General features: G+C 43.5%; 1 protein-coding gene across 1 annotated transcript; it reads left to right on the top strand.

Moving 5' to 3' along the window:
* Nucleotides 1-26,080, top strand: LOC124717602. Its single transcript, XM_047244251.1, has 2 exons — nt 1-76; nt 24,936-26,080. The coding sequence occupies exons 1-2, from the start codon at nt 1-3 to the stop codon at nt 26,078-26,080; spliced, it is 1,221 nt and encodes a 406-aa protein (XP_047100207.1).
* Nucleotides 26,081-26,402: the final 322 nt, after the last annotated feature.

The raw sequence follows: 26,402 nt of genomic DNA, 5'->3' as shown, positions 1-26,402 counted from the left end.
ATGGCCCCCCTGCCGACTCTGCTGTTGGTACTGCTGTTCGCCGCAGCTGGCCACGCCTCCTCGCTGCCTCGTGCAGGTACGGTGCCTCCCCTACACGTAACACAAATCACACATTTCTATTTTCTATTAGATGTCCACGTATCTTTGCCGTAAGTGCAAACTGATAGCACACGCTCATTGTACACTTGCATTTGAATGCCCGGCTTGGCTTAATCGATTTTTTTTTTCACTTGTAGCTCCACTCTTTTTCTACATCTAAATTTGCATCTGTACCCCACAAGCGAACGTATGGTTTACGGCGGATGGTACTTTATGTACCACTGTCCTTTAATCCTTTCCTACTGCAGTCGCAAATAGTAAGCGGGAAGAACAATTATTATTGGTAAGCCTCTAATTTTATCTTCCTGGCCTTTTCGTGTGATATATGTAGGAAATGCCGTGCGGCTAGGACCTCCCGTCGCGTAGACCGTTCACATGGTGCAAGTCTTTCGCGTTGACGCCACTTGAACGACTTGTGTGTCGATGGGGATGAAATGATGATGATAAGGACAACACAATACCCAGTCCCTGAGAGGAGAAAATCTCCGACCCAGCCGGGAATCGAACCAGGGCCTCTAGGTATGACATTCCGTCGCGCTAACCGCTCAGCTACCAGGAGCGGACATATGAGTAGGAAGAAGCAATACGTTTGCTGACTCTTCCAGCAAAGTGCGCTCTCCAAATTTTAACAGTAAGCCGCACTGTGTTTGGCAAGCATTTGTTGTAGCCATATCCGCTGGAGATGAATACCTCCGCTAAACTTTGGCGATTGTTATACTAACCTGTGACGAAACACACTGCTCTTCTGTGGATATCCTCTATTTCCACTATCAGTCCTCTACAATATTTAAGTGTCACCTCAGAAAGGATTTCGTAAGTTGCCTCCTACCTGGCGGGACTACACTTACTCAGATTTATCCCAATAAGGCTATAGTATCTGTCTTTCCTAGGATTAGTTTCATGTAGTTGTTCAACTTTGAATTGCTTTGTGTACACACTTTCAGATACCGACCGGATGTGACTGCTTTCACTGGGTTTCAGCAATCTTGTAACTATATAATTGCGGTCATTGTGCCTATTTGTGCACAGTAGGTTACATTTGATTATATTGAAGCTCAACTGCCAATCCTATGCAAGGCTTCTTGCATTTCGCTACAGTGTCCTAAGCTTGCCTCCATCTACATCTACATCTACATGGATACTCTGCAAATCACATTCAAGTGCCTGGCATAGAGTTCATCGAACCACCTTCACAATTCTCTATTATTCCAATCTCGTATAGCGCGTGGAAAGAATGAACACCTATACCTTTCCGTACGAGCTCTGATTTCCCTTGTTTTATCGTGGTGATCGTTCCGCCCTATGTAGGTCGGTGTCAACAAAATATTTCCGCATTCGGAGGAGAGGGTTGGTAATTGGAATTTCGTGAGAAGATGCCGTAGCCACGAAAAACGCTTTTCTTTTAATGATTTCCAGCCCAAATCCTGTATCATTTCTGTGACACTCTCTCCCAAATTTCGCGATAAGACAAAACGAGCTCCCTTTCTTTGAATTTTTTCGATGTACTGCGTCAGTCCTACCTGGTAAGGACCCCACACCGCGCAGCAGTATTCTAAAAGAGGTCGGATAAGCGTACTGTAGGCAGTCTATTTAGTAGGTCTGTTACATTTTCTAAGTGTCCTGCCAATAAATTGCAGTCTTTGGTTAGTCTTCCCCAGAACATTTTCTATGTGTTCCTTCCAATTTAAGTTGTTCGTAATTGTAATAAATGCCTCTGAGCACTATGGGACTCAACTTCTGAGGTCATTAGTCCCCTAGAACTTAGAACTAGTTAAACCCAACTATCCTAAGGACATCACACACATCCATGCCCGAGGCAGGATTCGAACCTGCGACCGTAGCGGTCTCGCCGTTCCAGACTGCAGCGCCTATAACCGCACGGCCACTACGGCCGGCCGTAATTGTAATACCCAAGTATTTAGTTGAATTTACGGCTTTTAGATTAGACTGATTTTCGTGTAACCGAAGTTTAACCACTTCCTTTTAGCACTCATGTGGATGACCTCACACTTTTCATTATTTAGGGTAAATTGCCAATTTTCGCCACATTCAGATATCCGTTCTAAATCGTTTTGCAGTTTTTTTTTATCTTCTGATGATTCTATTAGTCGATAAACGTCAGCGTCATCTGCAAACAATCGAAGACGGCTGTTCAGATTGTCTCCAAAATCGTTTATATAGATAAGATATACCTTCCTTGTATAGAACAGCACCATATAAGTCTTAATCTGAGTGATTTGATGCTGTTTAACAATTTTGTTTTAATCTTATCCCCGTCATCATCGTCATTATTATCATTAGCTATTTCGTAACCACAGATGGTAAAAGACCTCACGATCTTCTCGGATGTTGCTTCTGTAACTTTTGTGATGTCATCTTCTCACTTCACACGAGACCGCTGTCTCTCTCTCTTTTCTTGTTATCTACTGGAATATAGCAAAGAAAGTCGTAGATGCACAATTATCTCTTCCATTCAGACTTTTCGGTAGTGTGTTTGTTTGTTTCTCGTTTTTCCTGTAATTCATAACTGGTAGCTCTCCACTGGTGGGTGTGGTGGAGGGTACGTTTTTACCGCTAACTGGGCCCTCGAATCATGTTCCACTCACCAGTAGCGCATGGGAAGAATTATTGACGGTAAGGCTCCGTATCGGCTCTAATTTCTCGGATTTTCTCCCCACAGTCATCACGCGAGACGTATGTGGAGGAAAGTAATATGTTGTCCAACTCTTCCCGGACAGTGCTCTCTCGAAATAGCAATAGAAAATCTCTCCGTGGTGCATAACGCCTCTCTTGTAACGTCTGCCAATGGAGTTTGTTGAGCATCTCTGCAACGCTCTTGTACCTACTAAACAATCCCGTGACGAAACGTGCCGCTCTTCGTTGGATCTTCTCTCTCTCTCTCTCTTTCTCCTATCACTCCTGTCTGGTAGGTATTCCAAGATGCAAAATAATCAAGAATCTTTTCAACAAGCGCCTTATAAGCCACTTCCTTCGTGGATGAGTTACATTTCCTTAATATTCTTCCTATGAATCTGAGTCTGGCATCTGGTTTTCCCCCTGTTTGTTTTATGTGGTCGTTCCACTTACGGTCGCTGTGGGTAGTTACTCCTAGATATTTTACGATAGATACTGTTTCCAGCGGTTTGTCATCAATAGTGTAGCTATACAGTAGTGGATTTCTTTTCCTGTGTATGCACAATATGTAACATTTATTTGCGCTCAGGGTCAACTTATATTACAAATATAACGGTCCTAACACGCTTCCTTGGTTTACTCCGAAAATTACCTTTACATCTGTCAATTTTGTTCCGTTAACAGCGACGTGTTGAGTTCTGTCTGCAAAGAAGTCTTGAATCCACTCGCAAATCCGCTCCGATACGCGGTAAGGTCGTATTTTTTTTTTTCTTTCTTCACTAAACGCCAATGTGGTACGGCATCAACCTGAGCGCCATTGTGTACGCCACTGTGGATCTCATGGAGGAACAGACCTCTGTTTGCGGAATCCAGCTCGTTCTTATAGATGAGATTTTCCTTCTCCAAGAATGTCATAATTCTTGAGGAAAAAAATGTTCCATAATTCTACAACATTTTAGGCCTCCCGCTTAACACTTATTGGAATTTTAGTCACAAAAAAATTATTTTTTCACCGAAATTTTTCGTACATCCACTGTTTCCAACTACCGTAAATACAAAATCTTATACACTGGTTCTATGACAACATTTTCAATTTCTACTATTTTCTCTTCCATGTAGTGGTTATACATAACCTTTCCCGCTTATGTAACGGATGGCGACACCTTATTGTTATATCTTGCCTGTTTCCTGTCTTGATAGACAGAATATTGTTCTCACTGTAGCGGAATATCTACCCGCGCAGAAACTCAGTATCTATTTTTGCATGTTCTTTCTGCATCAGTTGCCTTCAGCTATGAACATTTTTGTTCAAATACTGTTATTTCTCACTGCCTTCCTTTCCTTCATAGACTGAACGCCTTTATACACATCATCTGCCGCTACTTCCGGAATGTCATTATACTCATTTATATTTAGTTATATATGTAATTCATCTCTTGGAGGAGGAGGAGGAAATTAGTGTTTAACGTCCTGTCGTCATCTCTTGGACGTCGGAAGCGTTTAAAGCACTATTGTAATACTCTTTCCATGTTATCTAAAATGATGAAACGCGGGGTCTTATTTTATTCATATCGTATTTCGCACTGTCTTCATGCTTCATATTGTTTTCAATTACACACATCAAAAAAAGTTTTGCATCACCTCCGTTCCGAGAGTTCCGGAATCTGTACAGAAAATTGGAATATAGATAAACATAAATAACATTTCCGCACTTTTTATTACTCATGAAAACCAGACATTGCATATTGTACCACCATACAGCGAGACCTCCAGAGGTCCACATTGCTGTACACACTGGTACCTCTAATACCCAGTAGCACGTCCACTTGCGTGGATGCATGCCTGTATTTGTCGTGGCATGCTATCCACAAGATTCTCAAAGCACTGTTGGTCCACATTGTCCCACTTCTCAACGGCGATTCGGCGTAGATCCCTCAGAGCGGTTGGTAGGTCACGTCGTCCATAAACAGTCCTTTTAAGTCTATCCCAGGCATTTACGATAGGGTTCATGTCTGGAGAACATGCTGGCGACTCTAGTAGAGCGATGTCGTTATCCTGAAGGAAGTCATTCACAAGTTGTGCACGATGGGGGCTGCCGATATGGTTGCACTAACGGACGGAGGATGGCATTCATGTATCGTACAGCCTCCCATGACCACCAGCGGCGTACGTCGGCCCCACATAATGCCACCCTAAAACAGCAGGAAACCTCCACCTTACTGGTCTCGTTAAACAGCGTGTCTAAGGCGGATTGACCGTGTAAGCATGGTTGAACTACAGACAATACGAGCTGTGTACGTCCTTCCTGGTGGAATGACTGGAACTGATCGGCTCTCCGTCTAATAGGCGCTGCACATGCATGCTTGTTTACATCTTTGGGTGGGTTTAGTGACATCTCTGAACAGACAAATGGACTGATACAATATCCACAGTCAACATCTATGTTCAGGAGTTCTGGGAACCGGGGTGATGCAAAACTTTCTCTGTCTGACGGAGACGTTTCTGAGAAATTCTGTTTAATTCGGTACATGGCATGGAGTTCCTATTATTGTATTCTCGCTCTATTCTCTCCTCCTCCTTTAATAGCTACTCGTCATTCCATTTAAGGATGGTAGGATCTCAAATGGTCCGACTTGAAGCAGGAGAGGCATCACAGGACATTTTAATTTCCACTGTCTATAGTTTCACAAATAAATTCATAAAACTTTGTCAGCATGACCAGGAAGATTGAGGGTTCACACTTATAGCAGTGGAAAGTAAAAAACACAGCAAAAAATTATTTGTTTTAAAGTACTTATTAACTACATAATTTGTACACTGATAACATTCGTGACTTCTGCGGTAGTCCATTATCTTTTCCCGTCGGAAAAGTTATCTTTTCTAAACGAATGTACCTACGGGAACGAAAAAAACATATTTGTCATTGCCGCCTTGAGTTGTGATTCACTTATTGCTACTAGGGCCTAATGTCTTACATAAAGAATGAAGCACAATTAAAATCCTAGGATACAGTTAGAAGTGATGGACCAAGTAAGAAGCGAGCGCGATATTATACACTATACACTTCGCGGTTACTACAGTTGTGACACTGTACTGTACGACGAAAGAACTGACAACCAGATGTATCTTGAAGAATTTGTGTAGTCATTAGGTCCGTCGGGGTTACCGTCCCATAAGGTTATTTTAAAAGAAAACACTGTTGTCATGTTGAATGCCACTGATAAACTGATCTGTGCCATCGTTTTGAATTGACAAGAAGACAGTTGCCTATTGAAATTGCATTTGCGATCACTGTAAACGAGTCGCAGGGACAAACGCTCCAAAGAGGCCTGATGTATTTACCAAATCCCATCTATACTTACAGACAACTGTACATAGTCTTTTCAAGGATACATGAATCACCTAACAATTCTATACTCCGTAAAAAAACGAAGAAGAACAGGTACACGAAGACTGCATGTCATTTAGACCATGATACTGCAAGGCTCTGTTAGGAGCTTTGTTGAAAATTATGTACATGGAAATGTATAATTATGCGAGGATGTATCATAAATTCATGATTATCACTTCACATTGTTCGGTTCATTTTTTAAAATGTTTTCTGCTCATTCCCACAGCTACCGTTACGCCAACGCCTAAACTTATTCCAAATATTGTTGTTCTTTAAAACTACAATAGTGAGAAAGTTTCACACGGGTCATCCAATTGACAGTTATCGAACATTGCCTGGCGAAAGGAATTGCTGAGCTTAGGGCTGACGGTGAACACACTCAAACACTTACCAAGCATTAAAGTTATATGTATTATTGCTAGTTACAGATCCCAACAAATTTTTGTTACTCCGTTTAAAGTGCACGATCTCCACGCGTGTCACGCTTACATACAAATTAAGACACTTGAATTCTTCCTTCCCTGCGCCTTTTGCATACTCCGTCAAGAACAGCGTGCTTTCCACGCAAAATAATCCTCACTAAATACCAAAATTTCGCACTGTGACTCCAACAAGATAGAGTTGTATCCTGTATACCGAATATTAGCTCCAAAAACTAAAAACTAATAACACAGCATTCATAGGTAACGTTCGCTACCTCATGTTGGCTTCTGTTCCCTCTAGTATAAACGATTCTATCCATATAAAAGGGAATGTTAGTGAATTTTTGGCAAAGCTCATTCGCATGTGTTCGCTTCCATTCACTCCATTGTGAACTAGGCCCTACGTGCTTAAAACTGCTGCCTGTGTGAGTGGTTCGAGTCGCGCGCTTGGCGGGCTGGTCTGTACAAACCGCTGTTACAAGCTGTTCTTCGGGCGACAAAAAATTCTAACTTAACATTTTTATAAAATACTTGCAGTGCCTCTTAGCAGCCAAAATTCTGGCAGTGAATTTCTTTCGTTGACTTCTTCCTGTGTAAAAATTTTCGGTGTGGGTTTCGATATGTCTTATAGGACCATTCCATTGTAAGTGCTCACTGATCTCACTCAATAAGATTGTATCCCAATGGCATGATTTCGTATGACATGATTTCACCGTAATTGTATTTATTCTAACAGTAAAATGAATATCGTTTATTTATTGCTTTTTAGCTTTCCTTCAGGCAAGACTGAAATTTTAGTTCGCATTAAATAAACTACCTAGATATAACAGAAATTGTGAAACTTGTCTTGCAAAGGAGGCCGATATCTTCACATAATAATTAGAGTAGATGATAGATACCTACTTCCTCACTTATTATGTACTAATATACACTCCTGGAAATGGAAAAAAGAACACATTGACACCGGTGTGTCAGACCCACCATACTTGCTCCGGACACTGCGAGAGGGCTGTACAAGCAATGATCACACGCACGGCACAGCGGACACACCAGGAACCGCGGTGTTGGCCGTCGAATGGCGCTAGCTGCGCAGCATTTGTGCACCGCCGCCGTCAGTGTCAGCCAGTTTGCCGTGGCATACAGAGCTCCATCGCAGTCTTTAACACTGGTAGCATGCCGCGACAGCGTGGACGTGAACAGTATGTGCAGTTGACGGAGTTTGAGCGAGGGCGTATAGTGGGCATGCGGGAGGCCGGGTGGACGTACCGCCGAATTGCTCAACACGTGGGGCGTGAGGTCTCCACAGTACATCGATGTTGTCGCCAGTGGTCGGCGGAAGGTGCACGTGCCCGTCGACCTGGGACCGGACCGCAGCGACGCACGGATGCATGCCAAGGCCGTAGGATCCTACGCAGTGCCGTAGGGGACCGCACCGCCACTTCCCAGCAAATTAGGGACACTGTTGCTCCTGGGGTATCGGCGAGGACCATTCGCAACCGTCTCCATGAAGCTGGGCTACGGTCCCGCACACCGTTAGGCCGTCTTCCGCTCACGCCCCAACATCGTGCAGCCCGCCTCCAGTGGTGTCGCGACAGGCGTGAATGGAGGGACGAATGGAGACGTGTCGTCCTCAGCGATGAGAGTCGCTTCTGCCTTGGTGCCAATGACGGTCGTATGCGTGTTTGGCGCCGTGCAGGTGAGCGCCACAATCAGGACTGCATACGACCGAGGCACACAGGGCCAACACCCGGCATCATGGTGTGGGGAGCGATCTCATTCACTGGCCGTACACCACTGGCGATCGTCGAGGGGACACTGAATAGTGCTCGGTACATCCAAACCGTCATCGAACCCATCGTTCTACCATTCCTAGACCGGCAAGGGAACTTGCTGTTCCAACAGGACAGTGCACGTCCGCATGTATCCCGTGCCACCCAACGTGCTCTAGAAGGTGTAAGTCAACTACCCTGGCCAGCAAGATCTCCGGATCTGTCCCCCATTGAGCATGTTTGGGACTGGATGAAGCGTCGTCTCACGCGGTCTGCACGTCCAGCACGAACGCTGGTCCAACTGAGGCGCCAGGTGGAAATGGCATGGCAAGCCGTTCCACAGGACTACATCCAGCATCTCTACGATCGTCTCCATGGGAGAATAGCAGCCTGCATTGCTGCGAAAGGAGGATATACACTGTACTAGTGCCGACATTGTGCATGCTCTGTTGCCTGTGTCTATGTGCCTGTGGTTCTGTCAGTGTGATCATGTGATGTATCTGACCCCAGGAATGTGTCAATACAGTTTCCCCTTCCTGGGACAATGAATTCACGGTGTTCTTATTTCAATTTCCAGGAGTGTAGATCAAAAGTAGTGACACACATTCGTTGTAGACTTTACATTTCAACTTATCGGAAGCTTAGTTTTGAAGACATCGTTTATTTTGACCACTACTTTCAACAATCCGAAATGGAAAATTATTATAAACTGGTTGTATGACTACCTTTTTAATTTGTACTGTTTTATCTTCTATGTAGTGACTACACATATTCTTTCCCAATTACGTAACGGATGCAGCTATCTTACTTCTTGCCTCTCTCCTCCCTTGAGAGATAGAAGAATAGTGTTCACGCTGCAAGGAAATGTCTTACTCCGTAGATATCCACCAAGTCTTGCATGTTATTTCGGTGTCAATTTTCTGCTCAGCTTTAATCATTTCTGTGCAAGCACTATGATTTCACACTATTTTCCTTCCCTTCATAGACTTCTTCTTCTTCCTCTTCCTGAAACGATTCTGCTTATGCAGGTCGTTCACAGAGCCTCTTCCGAGCTTCTCTTTTCTCCCACAGTTCATGATTCAGCATTTCCTCGCTCTGCACTGCTCTCCGATTCACCTCATTCCTCACCTTGTCTCTCCATGTTGTTCGTGGTCTTCCAATTGGGCTTCGTCCAGATTCTGTCCGTTCTAGGGCTCTCCTGGAAGTCTTTCTTGACCCACTCCTTTCTCATGGCCAAACTACAGAGGGGTCCAAAAAATGTATCCACTGTTTAAAAGTCCATAACTGGCAAACTAATTGACGGAGTTGTCTCATCTTTGGCAGTGTAATACTTTGTAGTTCCAGCAATCGCCACACAAGCGTTGTATTGCGTTGTTTTGTTTTGTCAGATGACAGTCACCACATAGTTAGTGTTTTGTTCTTAGTTGCACCTAGTTACTCGAGTAAACATGGCTGGCGCAAGGCTCACATTCGATGAAAGGTAGTCAGTTTTGAAGTGGTATTTTAAGTACGAAAACATTAATGAGGTTCAACGGCAATGGCGAAATGAGTATCAAACAGAGCCACCGACACGCTTAACGATTCGTCGCATTCGAGGAAAATCTGAAGCCGAAGGCTGCGTTAAAGATGTACACAAAAAACGATCTGGACGACCTGTAACAGTAACAAGTCCAGCTAACTCCCGTCGCCGGCCGCGGTGGTCTAGCGGTTCTAGGCGCGCAGTCCGGAACCGCGCGACTGCTACGGTCGCAGTTTCGAATCCTGCCTCGGGCATGGATGTGTGTGATGTCCTTAGGTTAGTTAGGTTTAAGTAGTTCTAAGTTCTAAGGGACTGATGACCACAGATGTTAAGTCTCATAGTGCCCAGAGCCATTTGAACCATTTTTAACTCCCGTCGTGTGTTACAACTATTCACTTGCTCACCACAGATGTCTGTTAGAAAGTGTGCCCTTGAAACTGGAGTGACTCGCTCAAGTGTTCGGCGAATTTTGAAGACAGCAAAGTGGAAGTGCTACATCCCACGATTGCTACACGTAATGAACGAGGACGACACAGATTGTAGAATGGAGTACTGGGAGTGGTTTACTAACATGGTGCGCAATGATGAAGAGTTTGCAGTGATAATTGTGTGGTCTGATGAGGCACAGTTCAAATTCAATGGTACAGTAAATCGCCACAATTGCATCTATTGGGCCGCCGAACATCCGAACGTCCATGTAGACAAAGCCGTGAATTTGCCAGGAGTAAATGTGTGGTGTGGGTTGTCTTACCGGGGCTTGATTGGGCCATTCTTCTTTGACGGCCGATGAGGTGTACCTTCAGAAGCTTCAGACATCCATTTTACCTGCCATCCGAGACTTGTATGGAGACGAGTTTACTTTCAATAAGATGGTGCCCCAGCCCACTACCAAAATCGTGTTAGGGTGCATCTCGACGAAAATCTACCAGGAAGATGGATAGGCCGTAGGGGTGCTGTGGAGTATCCACCACGTTCCCCAGACTTAACTCCTCTGGACTTTTACCTGTGGGGTACACTAAAGGACGGCGTTTATCGACAGAAGCCACACACATTGGATGAACTTCGAGCATCCATCGAATATTCATGTGCAAATATCCAACTGAACACGTTGCAGTCAGTAGTTCGTGCTGTAGTTCGGCGGCATCGTTTGTGTGAGAATATTAATGGTGACCATTTCGAACACCTACAGTGATATCTTTAGGTTGGACTTTAAGCTACACTGTCACCAAAAATGAGATACCTCCGTAAATTAGTTTGCAAATTATGGACTTTTAAACAGTGGATACATTTTTTTGGACTCCTCTGTATTTATGCCTATATATCCCCGTACTTTCTTTTAGGGGATTGATCTGAAGGATGTTTCGTATCTTCTCATTTCTTATCCTGTCCCTTCTCGTCTTATCCAGAATTCCTCGTAGAAAACGCATCTATGTTGCTTGTTTTTTGCTCAGCTATGTATTTTTCCAAGTCCAACACTGTGATCCATACGTAAAACTGGTAGATAACATGACTTGTATATCATGATCTTTGCTCTGGCAGGTATTTTCCTATTTCTAATTATGTTCCAAACACAATAACCGAATTTTTATCAATTTTCTATACTTTCCAAAATTTAGTCGTTGATGTTTCCTTTCTTGGTTAATTTACTTTGTAGATACTCGGAAGCGTCTACCTTTTTAATAATTTTTCCATTGCAACTTAGATTTTTCATTTGTCCTGCTGACTTTCAGTACCTCATTTTTTGTTATACTTAATTCCATGGCTTATTTTTCAATTACTCTCTGCCAGATATTTAACTTTCCTTCCAATTTGTGCGCAGTTTCTTCCCAAATCATCACAACATCTATATATGCTACGACTCTCACATTATCTCCTGTTGACCTTTGGCGAACTTTCCTTATGATGCTGTCCGTGACAATGTCAAAGAGCACTGGTGAGAGCACACACCCTTGCCGAACCTCTCTGCCCGTTCTAAACCATTCTGATTTTTTGCCATTCATTATAACACATTTCAGGTCTTTATTGCATATGTTTCTGATTCTGAGTTGCATTCTTTTTTACCTTTCCAACTTGGTCTCACTTAGCCATATATCATCCCTTCTAACAGTATCATAAGCATTTTTTACATCTATAAATTCAGTTACCATGCCTTTCCCAAATCCCCATTTCTTTTCTGCAACTGCCTGGCTGTAAATATAACATCTACAGTTGATTTTCCGGTAGAATTCCTTGTTATTTTTCTCCTAATTGTGGTTCTATCTTATTCCTGATTTCGTGTAAAATTATCTTTTCGTAAATCTGCGTGCAGTGGTACACTAGTACTATTAATCTGTAATTCTCACAGGATCACCTTGTTACCCTTGTTTAAAGATACGTATATCAACTGCCTTTGTCCAATCGTCAGGATTCTTTCCATATGTCCAAACTATCCTCATTATTCTGTACAGCTACTGGATACCGCTTGCTCCTATATCTTTGTACATTTCTAGCGTGATGTCTCCTAACCTAGGAGCTTTGCATTTGCCATTTCTAATAGAGCTTTCTCTACATCCAACATCTGCAGACCTTCTCTTTTTAATTCCTCTATGATGGTGGTATTTCTTTCTTATCCTTCTATCTTATCACGTGTATTTGATTCATCATGAAACAAAATGGAAGTATTCTTTCCACACTTTCAAAAAGCTTCTTCTTCTTCCCGCATGGGGTCTCCTTTTATGTTGATATCTTTAGAAGTATTTTCTTTTTGGATCTTTCTGTTACCTAACATGCAGAGTAACATCTTGTTGTCATCTTTGAAATTCTCTTCTATTTCTTTTGTGAATTTCTTCCGAGGCATCTTCTTGGCCAGTGCCATCATTTTCCTTGCTGCTCTGCTTAGTCGTTCCCATTTATCACTATTATGTTCCGTTCTGTCTTTAAACCCTCCTATCCTTGCGTTACTCTCCTTCTTGACTGCTTCTGCAGTTGTTTCATTCCATCATAGAGTTCCCTTGTGTTTGATTTTTGTTGATGTCCTTTCTTGACTAAGGCCCATTCCGACTTCCTCCATTCTTCCGCGCCACATCCATCCTCTCATTTTTAGGAACCGGTGTCTTAGTCTTCTCCTCGTATATGTCTTGTATTTGTCTATATTTCAGTTCCAAAAACTTTACTTTAGCCTTTCTGTTTCCACCATATGTATGTTTTCTAAATTTCTTCAGTGTCCCTACCGACCGTCTGTGGTCACTGTCGAGATTAATGCTTAGAATCACTTTCATTTCTCTCTTCCTTCAGTTATTATTATATAGGGTACTATGGATTCCTGTTCCAAGCTCCAACTATATCCGGTAGACATATGACTTTCACATTTCTTATACCGTCCATTACCAATAATACATTAATTTCTCAGACATGCGTTTATCAATATCCACATTTCTGAGATCTTTTCCGTGACTGTCTCATACCTTCTTCTATCTTTGCCAAATAAGTCTTCTATAACCACAGTCCAGTTATATTTTAGAGAATCTTTCAGTTTAGTGAAAAACTCACCCTTCTCGTCTGTTTAACATCCTGTCAGAGGCGGATGAACCTGGTCTACATCAAGAACAATTCCTTCTATCATTATCGTAAGTTTAATTATTCTGTGCCTTCCACTTTAAGTGCCTTTTCTCTAGTTCTGGAGCTGCTATTATTGTGACATCATTTCTTCTTTTGTCTCTTCCTAATCACTTCTTTTTCTTACTTCACTTAGTACCATTATCAGTGCGTTCCCTTCTGTAATTATCTGTGTGATTTCCAGGAGTCTTGCATCCTTTCATAAGGATACGATATTGGCAGTCCCAATATTTCCATATTTTTTTGGACAAATCTATCTTTCATGGGAACCATGTTGGCCGTCATAGCTGGAAGATCTTGTCAAAGGCTTTGTCACTTGCGGTATTGGTTTTGATCCGAGGTTCGTTTGCTTGTTCAAAGCAAATGGATTGCACACTAATGAATGGCTGAGCCTACCGTAGATTCATCGTAGTCACAATGGCTCTATCTTTCTGTGCTCCTGTAGGATCTCCACAGCTACGGTCTCGGAACAAACGCAGACCCCGCAGCACTTTGACCCCACAGGCAATCCCCTGCTTCTTGCCGTTGTGCATCTCCCACGACTTGGACGATGGGTTGGACCTCTAGAAGACCTTCCTTCGTAGATCTATCGTTTTCATACAACTCATGAGCCACTACTTCTGGAATGTTATCGATTTCATTAGTAGTTACCCGAGTGTCAAACTCGTATCTTAATTTTATGAACAATTAAGCGTTAACTGGTGAAATGTTCTATCTCTAAGAACTAGCTTAAGGTTCTGGTACATTTCTTCACACTTCATGTTGCCTTAAATTATTTCTCTTTATAACTTTTCATTTTATGTTCTCTTATTCATGGGGTCATTTAATTTTAAGCATATGATATCTTTATTAATATATTCCTTTACATTCTTAGTATCTGCTACGTATTTGATGTTATAGATTAGATAATTACCCCATTCCGCTATGTTCGTATTTCCTTCATTTTCTAATACACTCAACTTGTCGCTTAGTTTAACCTCGTACACTTCCCAGTTCTTAACAAATTGTCATATTTTATCTACTATGTCATGAGACCCCCCATGAACCATGGACCTTGCCGTTGGTGGGGAGGCTTGCGTGCCTCAGCGATACAGATGGCCGTACCGTAGGTGCAACCACAACGGAGGGGTATCTGTTGAGAGGCCAGACAAACGTGTGGTTCCTGAAGAGGGGCAGCAGCCTTTTCAGTAATTGCAGGGGCAACAGTCTGGATGATTGACTGATATAGCGTTGTAACACTAACCAAAACGGTCTTGCTGTGCTGGTACTGCGAACGGCTGAAAGCAAGGGGAAACTACAGCCGTTATTTTTCCCGGGGGCATGCAGCTTTACTGTATGGTTAAATGATGATGGCGTCCTCTTGGGTAACATATTCCGCAGGTAAAATAGTCCCCCATTCGGATCTCCGGGCGGGGACTACTCAAGAGGATGTCGTTATCAGGAGAAAGAAAACTGGCGTTCTACGGATCGGACCGTGGAATGTCAGATCTCTTAATCGGGCAGGTAGGTTAGAAAATTTAAAAAGGGAAATGGATAGCTTAAAGTTAGATATAGTGGGAATTAGTGAAGTTCGGTGGGAGGAGGAACAAGACTTCTGGTCAGGTGACTACAGGGTTATAAACACAAAACCAAATAGGGGTAATGCAGGAGTAGTTTTAATAATCAATCGGAAAATAGGAATGCGGGTAAGCTACTACAAACAGCATAGTGAACGGATTATTGTGGCCAAGATAGATACGAAGCCCACGCCTACCACAGTAGGAGGAGGAGGAGGAGATTAGTGTTTAACGTCCCGTCGACAACGAGGTCATTAGAGACGGAGCGCAAGCTCGGGTGAGGGAAGGATGGGGAAGGAAATCGGCCGTGCCCTTTCAAAGGAACCATCCCGGCATTTGCCTGACGCGATTTAGGGAAATCACGGAAAACCTAAATCAGGATGGCCGGAGACGGGATTGAACCGTCGTCCTCCCGAATGCGAGTCCAGTGTGCTAACCACTGCGCCACCTCGCTCGGTCTACGACAGTAGTACAAGTTTATATGCCAACTAGCTCTGCAAATGACGAAGAAATTGAAGAAATGTATGATGAAATAAAAGAAATTATTCAGATAGTGAAGGGAGACGAAAATTTAATAGTCATGGGCGACTGGAATTCGTCAGTAGGAAAAGGGAGAGAAGGAAACGTAGTAGGTGAATACAGATTGGGGGTAAGAAACGAAAGAGGATGCCGCCTGGTAGAATTTTGCGCAGAGCACAACTTAATCATAGCTAACACTTGGTTCAAGAATCATAAATGAAGACTGTATACATGGAAGAAGCCTGGAGATATTGACAGGTTTCAGATAGATTACATAATGGTAAGACAGAGATTTAGGAACCAGGTTTTAAATTGTAAGACATTTGCAGGGGCAGATGTGGATTCTGACCACAATCTATTGGTTATGAACTGTAGATTTAAACTGAAGAAACTGCAAAAAGATGGAAATTTAAGGAGATGGGACCTGGATATACTAAAAGAACCAGAGGTTGTAGAGAGTTTCAAGGAGAGCATAAGGGAACAATTGACAAGAATGGGGGAAAGAAATACAGTAGAAGAAGAATAGGTAGCTTTGAGGGATGAAGTAGTGAAGGCAGCAGAGGATCCAGTAGGAAAAAAGACGAGGGCTAGTAGAAATCCTTGGGTAACAGAGGGCTAGTAGAAATCCTTGGGTAACAGAATAAATATTGAATTTCATTGATGAAAGTAGAAAATATAAAATGCAGTAAATGAAGCAGGCAAAAAGGAATACAAACGTCTCAAAAATGAGATCGACAGGAAGTGCAAAATGGCTAAGCAGGGATGGCTAGAGGACAAATATAAGGATGTAGAGGCTTATCTCACTATTGGTCAGATAGATACTGCCTACAAGAAAATTAAAGAAACCATGGGAGGAAAGAGAAACACTTGTATGAATATCAAGAGCTCAGATGGAAACCCAGTTCTAAGCAAAGAAGGGAAAGCAGAAATTTGGAAGGAGTATATAGAGGATCTATATTTTGGAAATTGAAGAGGATGTAGATGAAGATGAAATGGGAGATATGATAGTGCGTGAAGAGTTCGAAAGAGCACTGGAAGACCTGAGTCGAAACAAAGCCCCGGGAGTGGACAACATTCCATTAGAACTACTGACAGCCTTGGGAGAGCTGTATGAGACTGGCGAAATACCCTCAGACTCCAAGAAGAATATAATAATTCCAATCCCAAAGAAAGCAGGTGTTGACAGATGTGAAAATTACCGAACTATCAGTTTAATAAGTCACGGCTGCAAAATACCAACGCGAATTCTTTACAGACGAATGGAAAAACTAGTAGAAGCCGACCTCGGGGAAGATCAGTTTGGATTCCGCAGAAATATCGGAACACGTGAGGCAATACTGACCCTACGATTTATCTTAGAAACTAGATTAAGGAAAGGCAAACCTACGTTTCTAGCATTTGTAGACTTAGAGAAAGCTTTTGACAATGTTGACTGGGATACTCTCTTACAAATTCTAAAGGTGGCAAAGGTAAAATACAGGGAGCGAAAGGCTATTTACAATTTGTACAGAAACCAGATGGCAGTTATAAGAGTCGAGGGGCATGAAAGGGAAGCAGTGGTTGGGAAGGGAGTGAGACAGGGTTGTAGCCTCTCCCCGATGTTATTCAATCTGCATATTGAGCAAGCAGTGAAGGAAACAAAAGAAAAATTCGGAGTAGGTATTAAAATCCATGGAGAAGAAATAAAATCTTTGAGGTTCGCCGATGACATTGTAATTCTGTCAGAGACAGCAAAGGACTTGGAAGAGCAGTTGAACGGAATGGATAGTGTCTTGAAAGGAGGATATAAGATGAACATCAACAAAAGCAAAACGAGGATAATGGAATGTAGTCGCATAAAGTCAGGTGATGCTGAGGCAATTAGATTAGGAAATGAGACACTTAAAGTAGTAAAGGAGTTTTGCTATTTGGGGAGCAAAATAACTGATGATGTCGAAGAAGAGTGGATATAAAATGTAGACTGGCAATGGCAAGGAATGCATTTCTGAAGAAGAGAAATCTGTCATCATCGAGTATAGATTTAAATGTCAGGAAGTCGTTTCTGAAAGTATTTGTATGGATTGTAGCCATTTATGGAAGTGAAACATGGACGATAACTAGTTTGGACAAGAAGAGATTAGAAGCTTTCGAAATGTGGTGCTACAGAAGAATGATGAAGATTCGATGGGTAGATCACATAACAAATGAGGAAGTGTTGAATAGGATTGGGGAGAAGAGACGTTTGTTGCACAACTTGATTAGAAGAAGGGATCGGTTGCTAGGACATGTTCTGAGGCATCAAGGGATCACCAGTTTAGTATTGGAGGGAAGTGTGGAGGGTAAAAATCATAGAGGGAGACCAAGAGACGAATACACTAAGTAGATTCAGAAGGATGTAGTTTGCAGTAGGTACTGGGAGATGAAGAAGCTTGCACGGGATAGAGTAACATGGAGAGCTGCATCAAACCAGTCTCAGGACTGAAGACCACAACAACAACATGTCATGAGTCTGTTTCTTTCCACGCTTATCTATACATACACTGTCCAATAATTGGCTATAATCAGTTTCCGTTATAAAGTGACCACAGAACGTCACATCCTACAGAATCCCTATTATTCGATTATTTTTACATGCTTTTTTATTATTTTGGAACAGAAACCATGTCTCACTTCATACATTTAATTATTGACGCTGGCCTTAAAAGTGGCAGTTTTGTAGAAATATCGACTAGGGTGTTAGACTTAACGTATATCCATGACGATTTGTCTACTAGTCTTCCAGGTGATGCTTGCTCTCTATAACTGTTCGCATCATTGAAGTTCTTACTCAGACTGATTTATAATGAATGGTAGCAGGAACGAGGGGAGTCAAAGCAACACCATAAAATCAGATGTCACATTTGAACAGACGTAAATGTTTTTGTACGACTGTTTGATGGAGTACTCGTTCAGAATTAATGTATACTCGTTCAGTATAATGTAAACAAGTCACGGGACACCTCCTAACCTCGTGTCGGACTCCCGTTTGCCCGCCTTAGTGCAGCAACTCGTTGACGTGGACTCAAGAAGTCGCCGGAAGTCCCCTGCAGAAATACTGATCCATGCTTCCTCTATAGCCGGCAAAAATTGCGAAAGTGTTACCGCTACAGAATTTTGTGCACGAACTAAACTCTCGATTATGTCCCATAAATTTTCGATGGGATTCATTTCGAGAGGTATGGGTAGCCAAATCATTCGCTCGAATTGTCCAGAATGTTATTCAAACAAGTCGCGAATAATAGTGGCACGTGATATAGGGCCTTGTCATCGATAAAAATTGCATAGTTCTTTGGGAACGTGAAGTCTATGAATGGCTGTAAATGGTCTCCAAGTAGTCTCTAGAATTTAGAGTCAATGATCAGTTCAGTTGGACCAGAGGACCCAGTGTATTCCATGCGAACGCAGCCCACACCATCATGGACCCACCACCTGCTTGTACAGTGCGTTCTTGAAAACTTGGGTCCATGGATTAGTGGGGTCTACGGTACAGTCAAACCCAACCATCAGCCTTACCAACTGAAATCTGGGCTCATCTGATCAGATCACGGTTTCCATTGGTCTAGGGTCCAACCGATATAGTCACGAACAAGGAGAGGTGATGCAGAAGATGTCGTGCTGTTAGCAAAAGCACTCGCGTCGGTCGTCTGCTGCCACAACCTATTACCGCCAAATGCTGCCACACAGTCCTAGCGGTTACGTTCTTCTGACGTTCCACATTGATCTATGCGGTTATTTCAGACAGTGTTGCTTGTCTTTTAGCACTGACAACTCTCTGCAAACGCCGCTGCTCTCGGTTACTAAGTGAAGGCCGTCGGCTATTGCGTTGTCCATGATGAGAGGTAATGCCTGAAGTCTGGTTTCTCGGCACACTCTTGACACTGTGGATCTCGTAATATTTAATTCCTTAACGATTTCCGAAATGGGACATTTCCCGTGCATCTAGCTCCAACTACCATCCGACGATCGGTGTCTGTTAATTCCCGCTGTAAAGCCATACTCACGTCGGAACCCTTTTCACGTGAATCATGTGTGTACGTGTGAAACTCGCCGAATACACTGTTCTTTTATTCCTCGTGTAAGTGATACTACAGTCTTCTGCATATGTTCGTATCGCAACTCGAGGACATTGTCCCCTCAGTGTATATGTAACAGTACTTAAATCACTGGTTTATGTGGAGGATTTTGTGAGAGTCGCGATCAGTTGTGCATGTCCTTAATTACTCTCCAAACAATGTAGTTTACTCATCCAGTTCAGTAATAAACAAGTGAATGGTGTCCGTGAAGCTTCTGCTTCCTCACGTGCTGTCCAGGATACTGTGTAAATAAGACGAGTAGCACCGGCATCCCTACTTCAAACCGATTATGGACGTGACTGGACGCTCTTTAATTCATACCATTGTCTAACTGACATTTCTTTACGAAAGTTCCTCTCGTAATTCCAGTCATTATACACAGATGTTTATCCTTCGGATGTGTCCAGTGCAATTGTAACTTGTAAAATTTTACTTCAAATATTTCTAAATTTAAAATTTATGAAGAGACAGCTCTGGCAGCAGCGGTGTCCACAGAAAATCGCTGCTAAACGGTGGGGACTGAGTGATGTACTCATCGTGGAAGTCGGTGTTGATTACAGTCTGAGTGTCCGCGAAGTACATGTTGATGTTTACCCCATCCTATGAATGCTGTGCGCAACTCTGTCCACAATACTACAACGGCCTGCCGATTGGTCCTGGTCGGCCACTGTACAACGTGGTCCTTTCCTATCGGTTACAGAATTCAGTAATCTGAACAGAATTCTGAAATATTAGTGCCAAAATTTACAATCGGGCTTGGTAATTACGAGTTCGCTATGAAAAAGGCTTGTCATTCCTGTAATGAAGATGAAATTCATTGTCAACACAACATTGCCATGGAAGCTAGAATGTGTGTAAATGATTTGCTACTCAGTTATGGTAACAATTCTGATATTCATAGTTACGAAACACGCCAAGCATAACGTATTTAGTGGATGGGTCGAAATGTTTCCTTAGTCGATTGCGATAACGTTCAAAAGTTTTTCATGTATAGTGCTTGGATTTCTGTATCTCTGGATCTATATTGCTGTTGCTTGTGGATTTGGGACCTATATGGGAGTGTTCGGTGTTTAATGATTCTGACTCTCACATACATAAAACTAAGTAAGGAAATTACTAGGTCTCTGTGTAGCACAACGCAAAATTCACATAAAATAACATGAAAACAATGCTCCCAGTAGCAATGTTTCAAGTGATGTTTACGCATGTGTAGCAACGCTACAAAGATGCGTTCACTGATCGTTGCTTTTACACGATGGCCAATAACAACAGCTGATCGCTGAAGGTTTCTTAACGATTGTGAACAAATCGTTTACAAAATAAAACAAAGTACGTTACTGATCATTTAACTATTGGAAGTGTTGAAAGTACGTGTTTATGAAATCGTAGCAGCACTTTACTTATCTATTAGGTTGAAACCGATTTTTTGGAACTTGAATGTCATAAACTGCTGAATAAATTTAATGGGTGTTCATTATACACAGAAGGATATCAAATATTAGTCACTGTTTTATAGTGCTTCTAAGTCTCGCTTATCTCTGTAGGCCACATAAACCAGGCCACTTCCAATAACGCGGTCTTGCAACTGGTATGTAAATAGTCAGAATCTCAGCTCAATTACAGAAAGTAGACATTAGGTACGCAACTACACTCTTTATAAAATTAAAATATTAGACAGTGGGTTTCTCAGTCAGAACTCGCGTTTGAATGCTGTTTACTTTAGTGAGGTCGCGTTATGCCTCACGTAAAGAGACGTATGTACTAGCAGTTATGAGAACTGCACTGTGGCACGGAAGTCACCTTTCATGTATGAGGTTTTATTGTTCTGCGATATCGCTGCTCGCACTGATCAGGATCCAGCGACTGCCATACGAGTAGGGAATCAATGTATTCAAGAGTGCCGCAGTCAATACCATGCATAATCTATGGTCCCGTGCGACTAGAGCCAGAGAGGACAGACCAATAACTTTTGCCCGGCTGTGCAGTATCGTACTGCCACGTCACGTGTCTTGTCCAGCGACGGTAATCATCACAGAAGTAGCTCAACTCATCTCCGGTTCTACGTACCGTATCACCAAGGATGTATTCGTTTGTAGGTGCTCCCAGAAGAACCAATGTTACCAGATAACATTTCTTATCATCTTACTATTTTAACTCCTGGCGTAACGGTATTGGGGTTCCATTACGAGCACATCACGGTCACCTCTGGTCCGCATAACCAGTCATATGAATAGCAGGTATTACATTTCTGACGTATTAAAGATTATGGCTCTACTCTAATTCCGAGGTCTCCGTGACATTATCTTTCAACAAGATAATGCAAGACCATAAGTTGCCTGTGCTATACTGACCTCCATAGGTACTGACGGTAATCGACCGTTCGCCTCGGCAGTACATACTTCAGATTTCATACGCGCTGAAGAAATGATACCAGGTGCTGGAACCGCATGTGCGAGACATGGATGTCAAGTGCTGTCAGCGTCAGGAAGCTAGGAGCTAAGCAGAGGAGACTCTGGCCCCCACTCCCGCCTGACGTCAGTGCCAGCCACTGGGATACAATATGCAGAGAAGCGTGGCAAAATGATTCAGCGCACTAGATTATAAAAAAAAAATATGAATACAAAGAGCATAATTGTTTATATAATGACAACAATATGTTAGTGCTGTATAAAGTACACTACTGGCCATATAAAAATTGCTACACGAAGAAGAAATGCAGATGATAACCGGGTATTCATTGGACAAATATATTATATTAGAACTGACATGTGATTACATTTACACGCAATTTGGGTGCATCGATTCTGAGAAATCAGTACCCAGTAACGGCCTTGATACGCCTGGGCATTGAGTCAAACAGAGAGAGCTTGGATGGGGTGTACAGGTACAGCTGCCTATGTAGCTTCAACACGATACCACAGTTCATCAAGAGTAGTGACTGGCGTATTGTGACGAGCCAGGTGGTCGGCCACCTTTGACCAGACGTTTTCAATTGGTGAGAGATCTGGAGAATGTGCTGACCAAGGCAGCAGTCGAACATTTTCTGTATCCAAAAGGCCCGTACAGGACCTGCAAGATGCGGTCGTGCACTATCCTGCTGAAATGTAGGGATTCGCAGGGATCGAATGAAGGGTAGAGCCACTGGTCGTAACACTTCTGAAATGTAGCGTCCACTGTTTAAAGTGCCGTCAATGCGAACAAGAGGTGACCGAGACGTGTAACCAATGGCACCCCATACCATCACGCTGAGTGATATGCAAGAATGGCGATGACGAATACACGCTTCCAATGTGCGTTCACCGCGATGTCGCCAAACACGGATGCGACCATCATGATGCTCTAAACAGAACCTGGATTCATCCGTTTTGCCATTCGTGCACCCAGATTAGTAGTTCAGTACACCATCACATGCGCTCCTGTCTCTGATGCAGCGTCAAGGGTAACCACAGCCATGGTCTCCGAGCTGATAGTCATTGCTGCTGCAGACGTCGTCGAACTTTTCGTGCAGATGGTTATTGTCTTGCAGACGTCCCCATCTGTTGACTCAGGGATCGAGACGTGGCTGCACGATGCGTTACAGCCATGCCGATAACATGCCTGTTATCTCGACTGCTAGTGATACGAGGCCGTTGGATCCAACACGGCGTTCCGTATTACCCTGCTGAACCCACCGATTCCATATTCTGCTAACATTGGATCTCGACCAACGCGAGCAGCAATGTCGCGATACGATAAACCGCAATCGCGATAGGCTACAATCCGACCTTTATCAAAGTCGGAAACGTGATGGTACGCATTTCTCCTCCGTACACGAGGCATCACAACAACGTTTCACCAGGCAACGTCGGTCAACTGCTGTTTGTGTATGAGAAATCGGTTGAAACTTTCCTCATGTCAGCACGTTGTAGGTGTCGTCACCGGCGCCAACCTTGTGTGAATGCTCTGAAAAGCTAATCATTTGCATATCAAAGCATCTTCTTCCTGTCGGTTAAATTTCGCGTCTGTAGCACGTCGTCTTCGTGGTCTAGAAATTTTAACGGCCAGTGGTGTAGTACAGGCAGACTTGTATTTTCGGCTGAACCCTTGTAGGCCAGAGAGGTCGCTCTTCGTGTGGTGACGTCGGCAGCAGATGCGGTGTGTCGTCCCGGCGCGTCGCCTCGTAGCGGCAGTGGCGTCGTCGTGTCGGCTGCCCACGCTTGGGTACGGTATCCGCGTTGTCGCTGTGTGTTGCCGTAGCCGGAGCACAGGTTCGCGGTGACGGGAGGCAGATCTAAAACAATGGGTGGGGGAGCACCACGTCATCTTGCTTCCCCGCGCTGCCACCGATATTGTCCTTTACCCTTCTCATCACTCTCTAAGCTCACCGACACCTTGAATTTTTCTTCCTCTCATTGGAAGACTAAATCTCTACTGCCTCCCAATGGCTAAACGCTGTTCCATAACCACGCTTCCAATGCAGGTTCGGAATTTTGTATCCGATGTGAAGTGATGTGTGACACAGGAATTGAAATCAATCTCACTTTTTCACTGTCAGACTGTTCCCAGCGTTGGTCACACGTTGTTCCGATGTTTGTCTCTATTCCTTAGTTGCCACACAACACTTCTTTGTAACGGCTATATCTGCATGAGGTCTGGATAGCCTCATGTTCGTGCTTCGTCTAAGAATCTGCTGTTCTTTAATTTCACACGCCTCCATCTGCGAATCCTTAGCGCTTTGTATCTGCGCTCCATCCGAGTGTCTGCAGGATCCTCTCAATTATCAGCGCGTTTTGCATTTTCTGCCAGGTTCTTCACAATGCGCCCTTTCTTAAGCGAGGCTAGGGCATCCACCGAGCTATCCCCTGCGTGTGTGCAGAAGGCGCCTCTGGCGCTTACTCTATGGGGTTCGAATTTCCCTCATACTAGACTGCTGGCGCTGTGAGTCGGTGAACGTGGCCACCAGCGTGCGTCTCACAAGTGACTGAACGTCGCTGCAATTTCGAATTACGATTACGAAACTAACAAAGCAGTTTTATCGTATAGTCGTCCTACTAAAATACAACTTCGATATTTGATATCCATACTGGTTTACAACTTTGGTGGCCAGCTGTGTCTTACATTCTTTTTGACATCTTAGTGTACTTGATTCTCTCTTGCGTAGGTTAACCTGTTTTGTGATTTTAGATGAAACAACAGCAAACACTTGCTCTGACTTTGGTACAAATCTGAAGTAAACGAATTTGAAACAGTGAATTAGAGTGTGCAAATACTTTCACAGTATTCAGTATTGTAATCTTTTTGCAGCGTGTTGTGAATCTAAGTTATCAGTGCAGTTAGAATGACATTTCTATTCAAATTTCAGGCTGCTCGGTGGACGTGAACAGATCCAAGATGCCCTCCCCACAGCCGCTGCTGCTGAAGCCCGGCGGAAGCAAAGACGTGCACGGCTTCGTCACGCCGGACGCCTCGGGGGTGATCTCGCTCAGCCAGAACCAGCAGATCATCGTCGCGTGTCCCGGCAACATCGTCCAGGCCACGAAACAGCCGCAAGCGACAGCCGCCTGTGTCTCCGGCTCCACTTTTTCCATCAATGGGAAATCGTACAACTTCGCTGATCTCGCGTGCAAGTCCAAGCCGAAGCCGTCGGAGCGGATTCCTGCCCAATCGTGCGGGAGGAGAGGACAGTACCAGGTGGTCCAGCTGGGCTTCCAGGTCGGCTCCGACTTCTACACCCTCATCGACGCCTGCTTCGACAATCGCTCCTACAGCACGGTGTACGACCACTTCACGATGGTCGCCGAAATAGGGGGCAAACAGAACTATTCCAGCAGGCCGAAAAAATGGTTACGTGGCACCTTCTTCAGCAACATTGACATGGAGTATTATTACAATAAAACCACCCAAGTCAACACGGTCGGCAGGCTGCTGGGGGACCCTAAGCTCGGGTCAAATTACATTTCTCAAAACACCGACTACTTCCTTTCCAGAGGACACCTCACTGCTAACGCTGATTTCAGTCTCATCGCGCAGAGGTACGTCACGTTCTTGTACATGAACTCTGCGCCGCAGTGGCAAACCTTCAACGGTGGCAACTGGCAAACCATGGAGAACAATATACGTTCCTATGCTGCGAGTAACGGAACCAAGCTTGAAATCTACACGGGTACACACGGCATCACAACGCTGCCCAGCAAGACGAATTACCAGACGGAGTTGTTTCTTTGTATTGACGGCGGCAACTACATCCCAGTGCCGAAGCTCTTCTGGAAGATTGTGTATAAAGCGGTTACTAAGGCAGCCGTAGTGTTCCTGGGTATAAACAACCCGCACATCGAGAAACCTGGCTCTGACTACTACATCTGCGAAAACGTATGCCCCAATATCACCTGGATAGAATGGGAGGCCAATAACCGAACGATGGGCTACTCTTACTGCTGCAAGTATGAAGACTTCACGAAATCTGTGGCCGACGCACCCAGCCTCAACGTTACTTCTCTGCTTACGTAATGGTCTCAACTGGAAGGCAGTTCGAATTATCTTCAGAAACCGCATGGAAGTCACACCATACGAAAATCACATTCAAAACGTCTACGGGATCCTACAAGGAATGTAAATACATCTGTAACTCTTTATTTCCATTAGTTCACAGCCTTTGAACTTTGGAGATATACATATTTTAACTGAAACTTCTTTGAGCCTTTTTTCAACACATAAGCCTAAAATTAAGAGATTATGGTGGCTTTTGATTTACACATTCCGCCTCTCTCTCTGAAATTTATTTCTACCAGTTTCAGTAAACCTGTCCAGGACGAATTATTTTGTTTCATTT

Source organism: Schistocerca piceifrons, chromosome 1 (assembly GCF_021461385.2).
Source record: "Schistocerca piceifrons isolate TAMUIC-IGC-003096 chromosome 1, iqSchPice1.1, whole genome shotgun sequence".
NCBI classification, from domain to species: Eukaryota; Metazoa; Arthropoda; class Insecta; order Orthoptera; family Acrididae; genus Schistocerca; species Schistocerca piceifrons.
This window is presented reverse-complemented; position numbering and strand designations above follow the sequence as displayed.

What these genes read in the sequence shown, in the direction of transcription:
- LOC124717602 (XM_047244251.1), top strand. Translation starts at nt 1, where the DNA reads ATGGCCCCCCTGCCGACTCTGCTGTTGGTACTGCTGTTCGCCGCAGCT. An exon ending in CTCCTCGCTGCCTCGTGCAG is followed by an intron (nt 77 to 24,935) that starts GTACGGTGCCTC and finishes TTCAAATTTCAG; the next exon opens with GCTGCTCGGTGGACGTGAAC.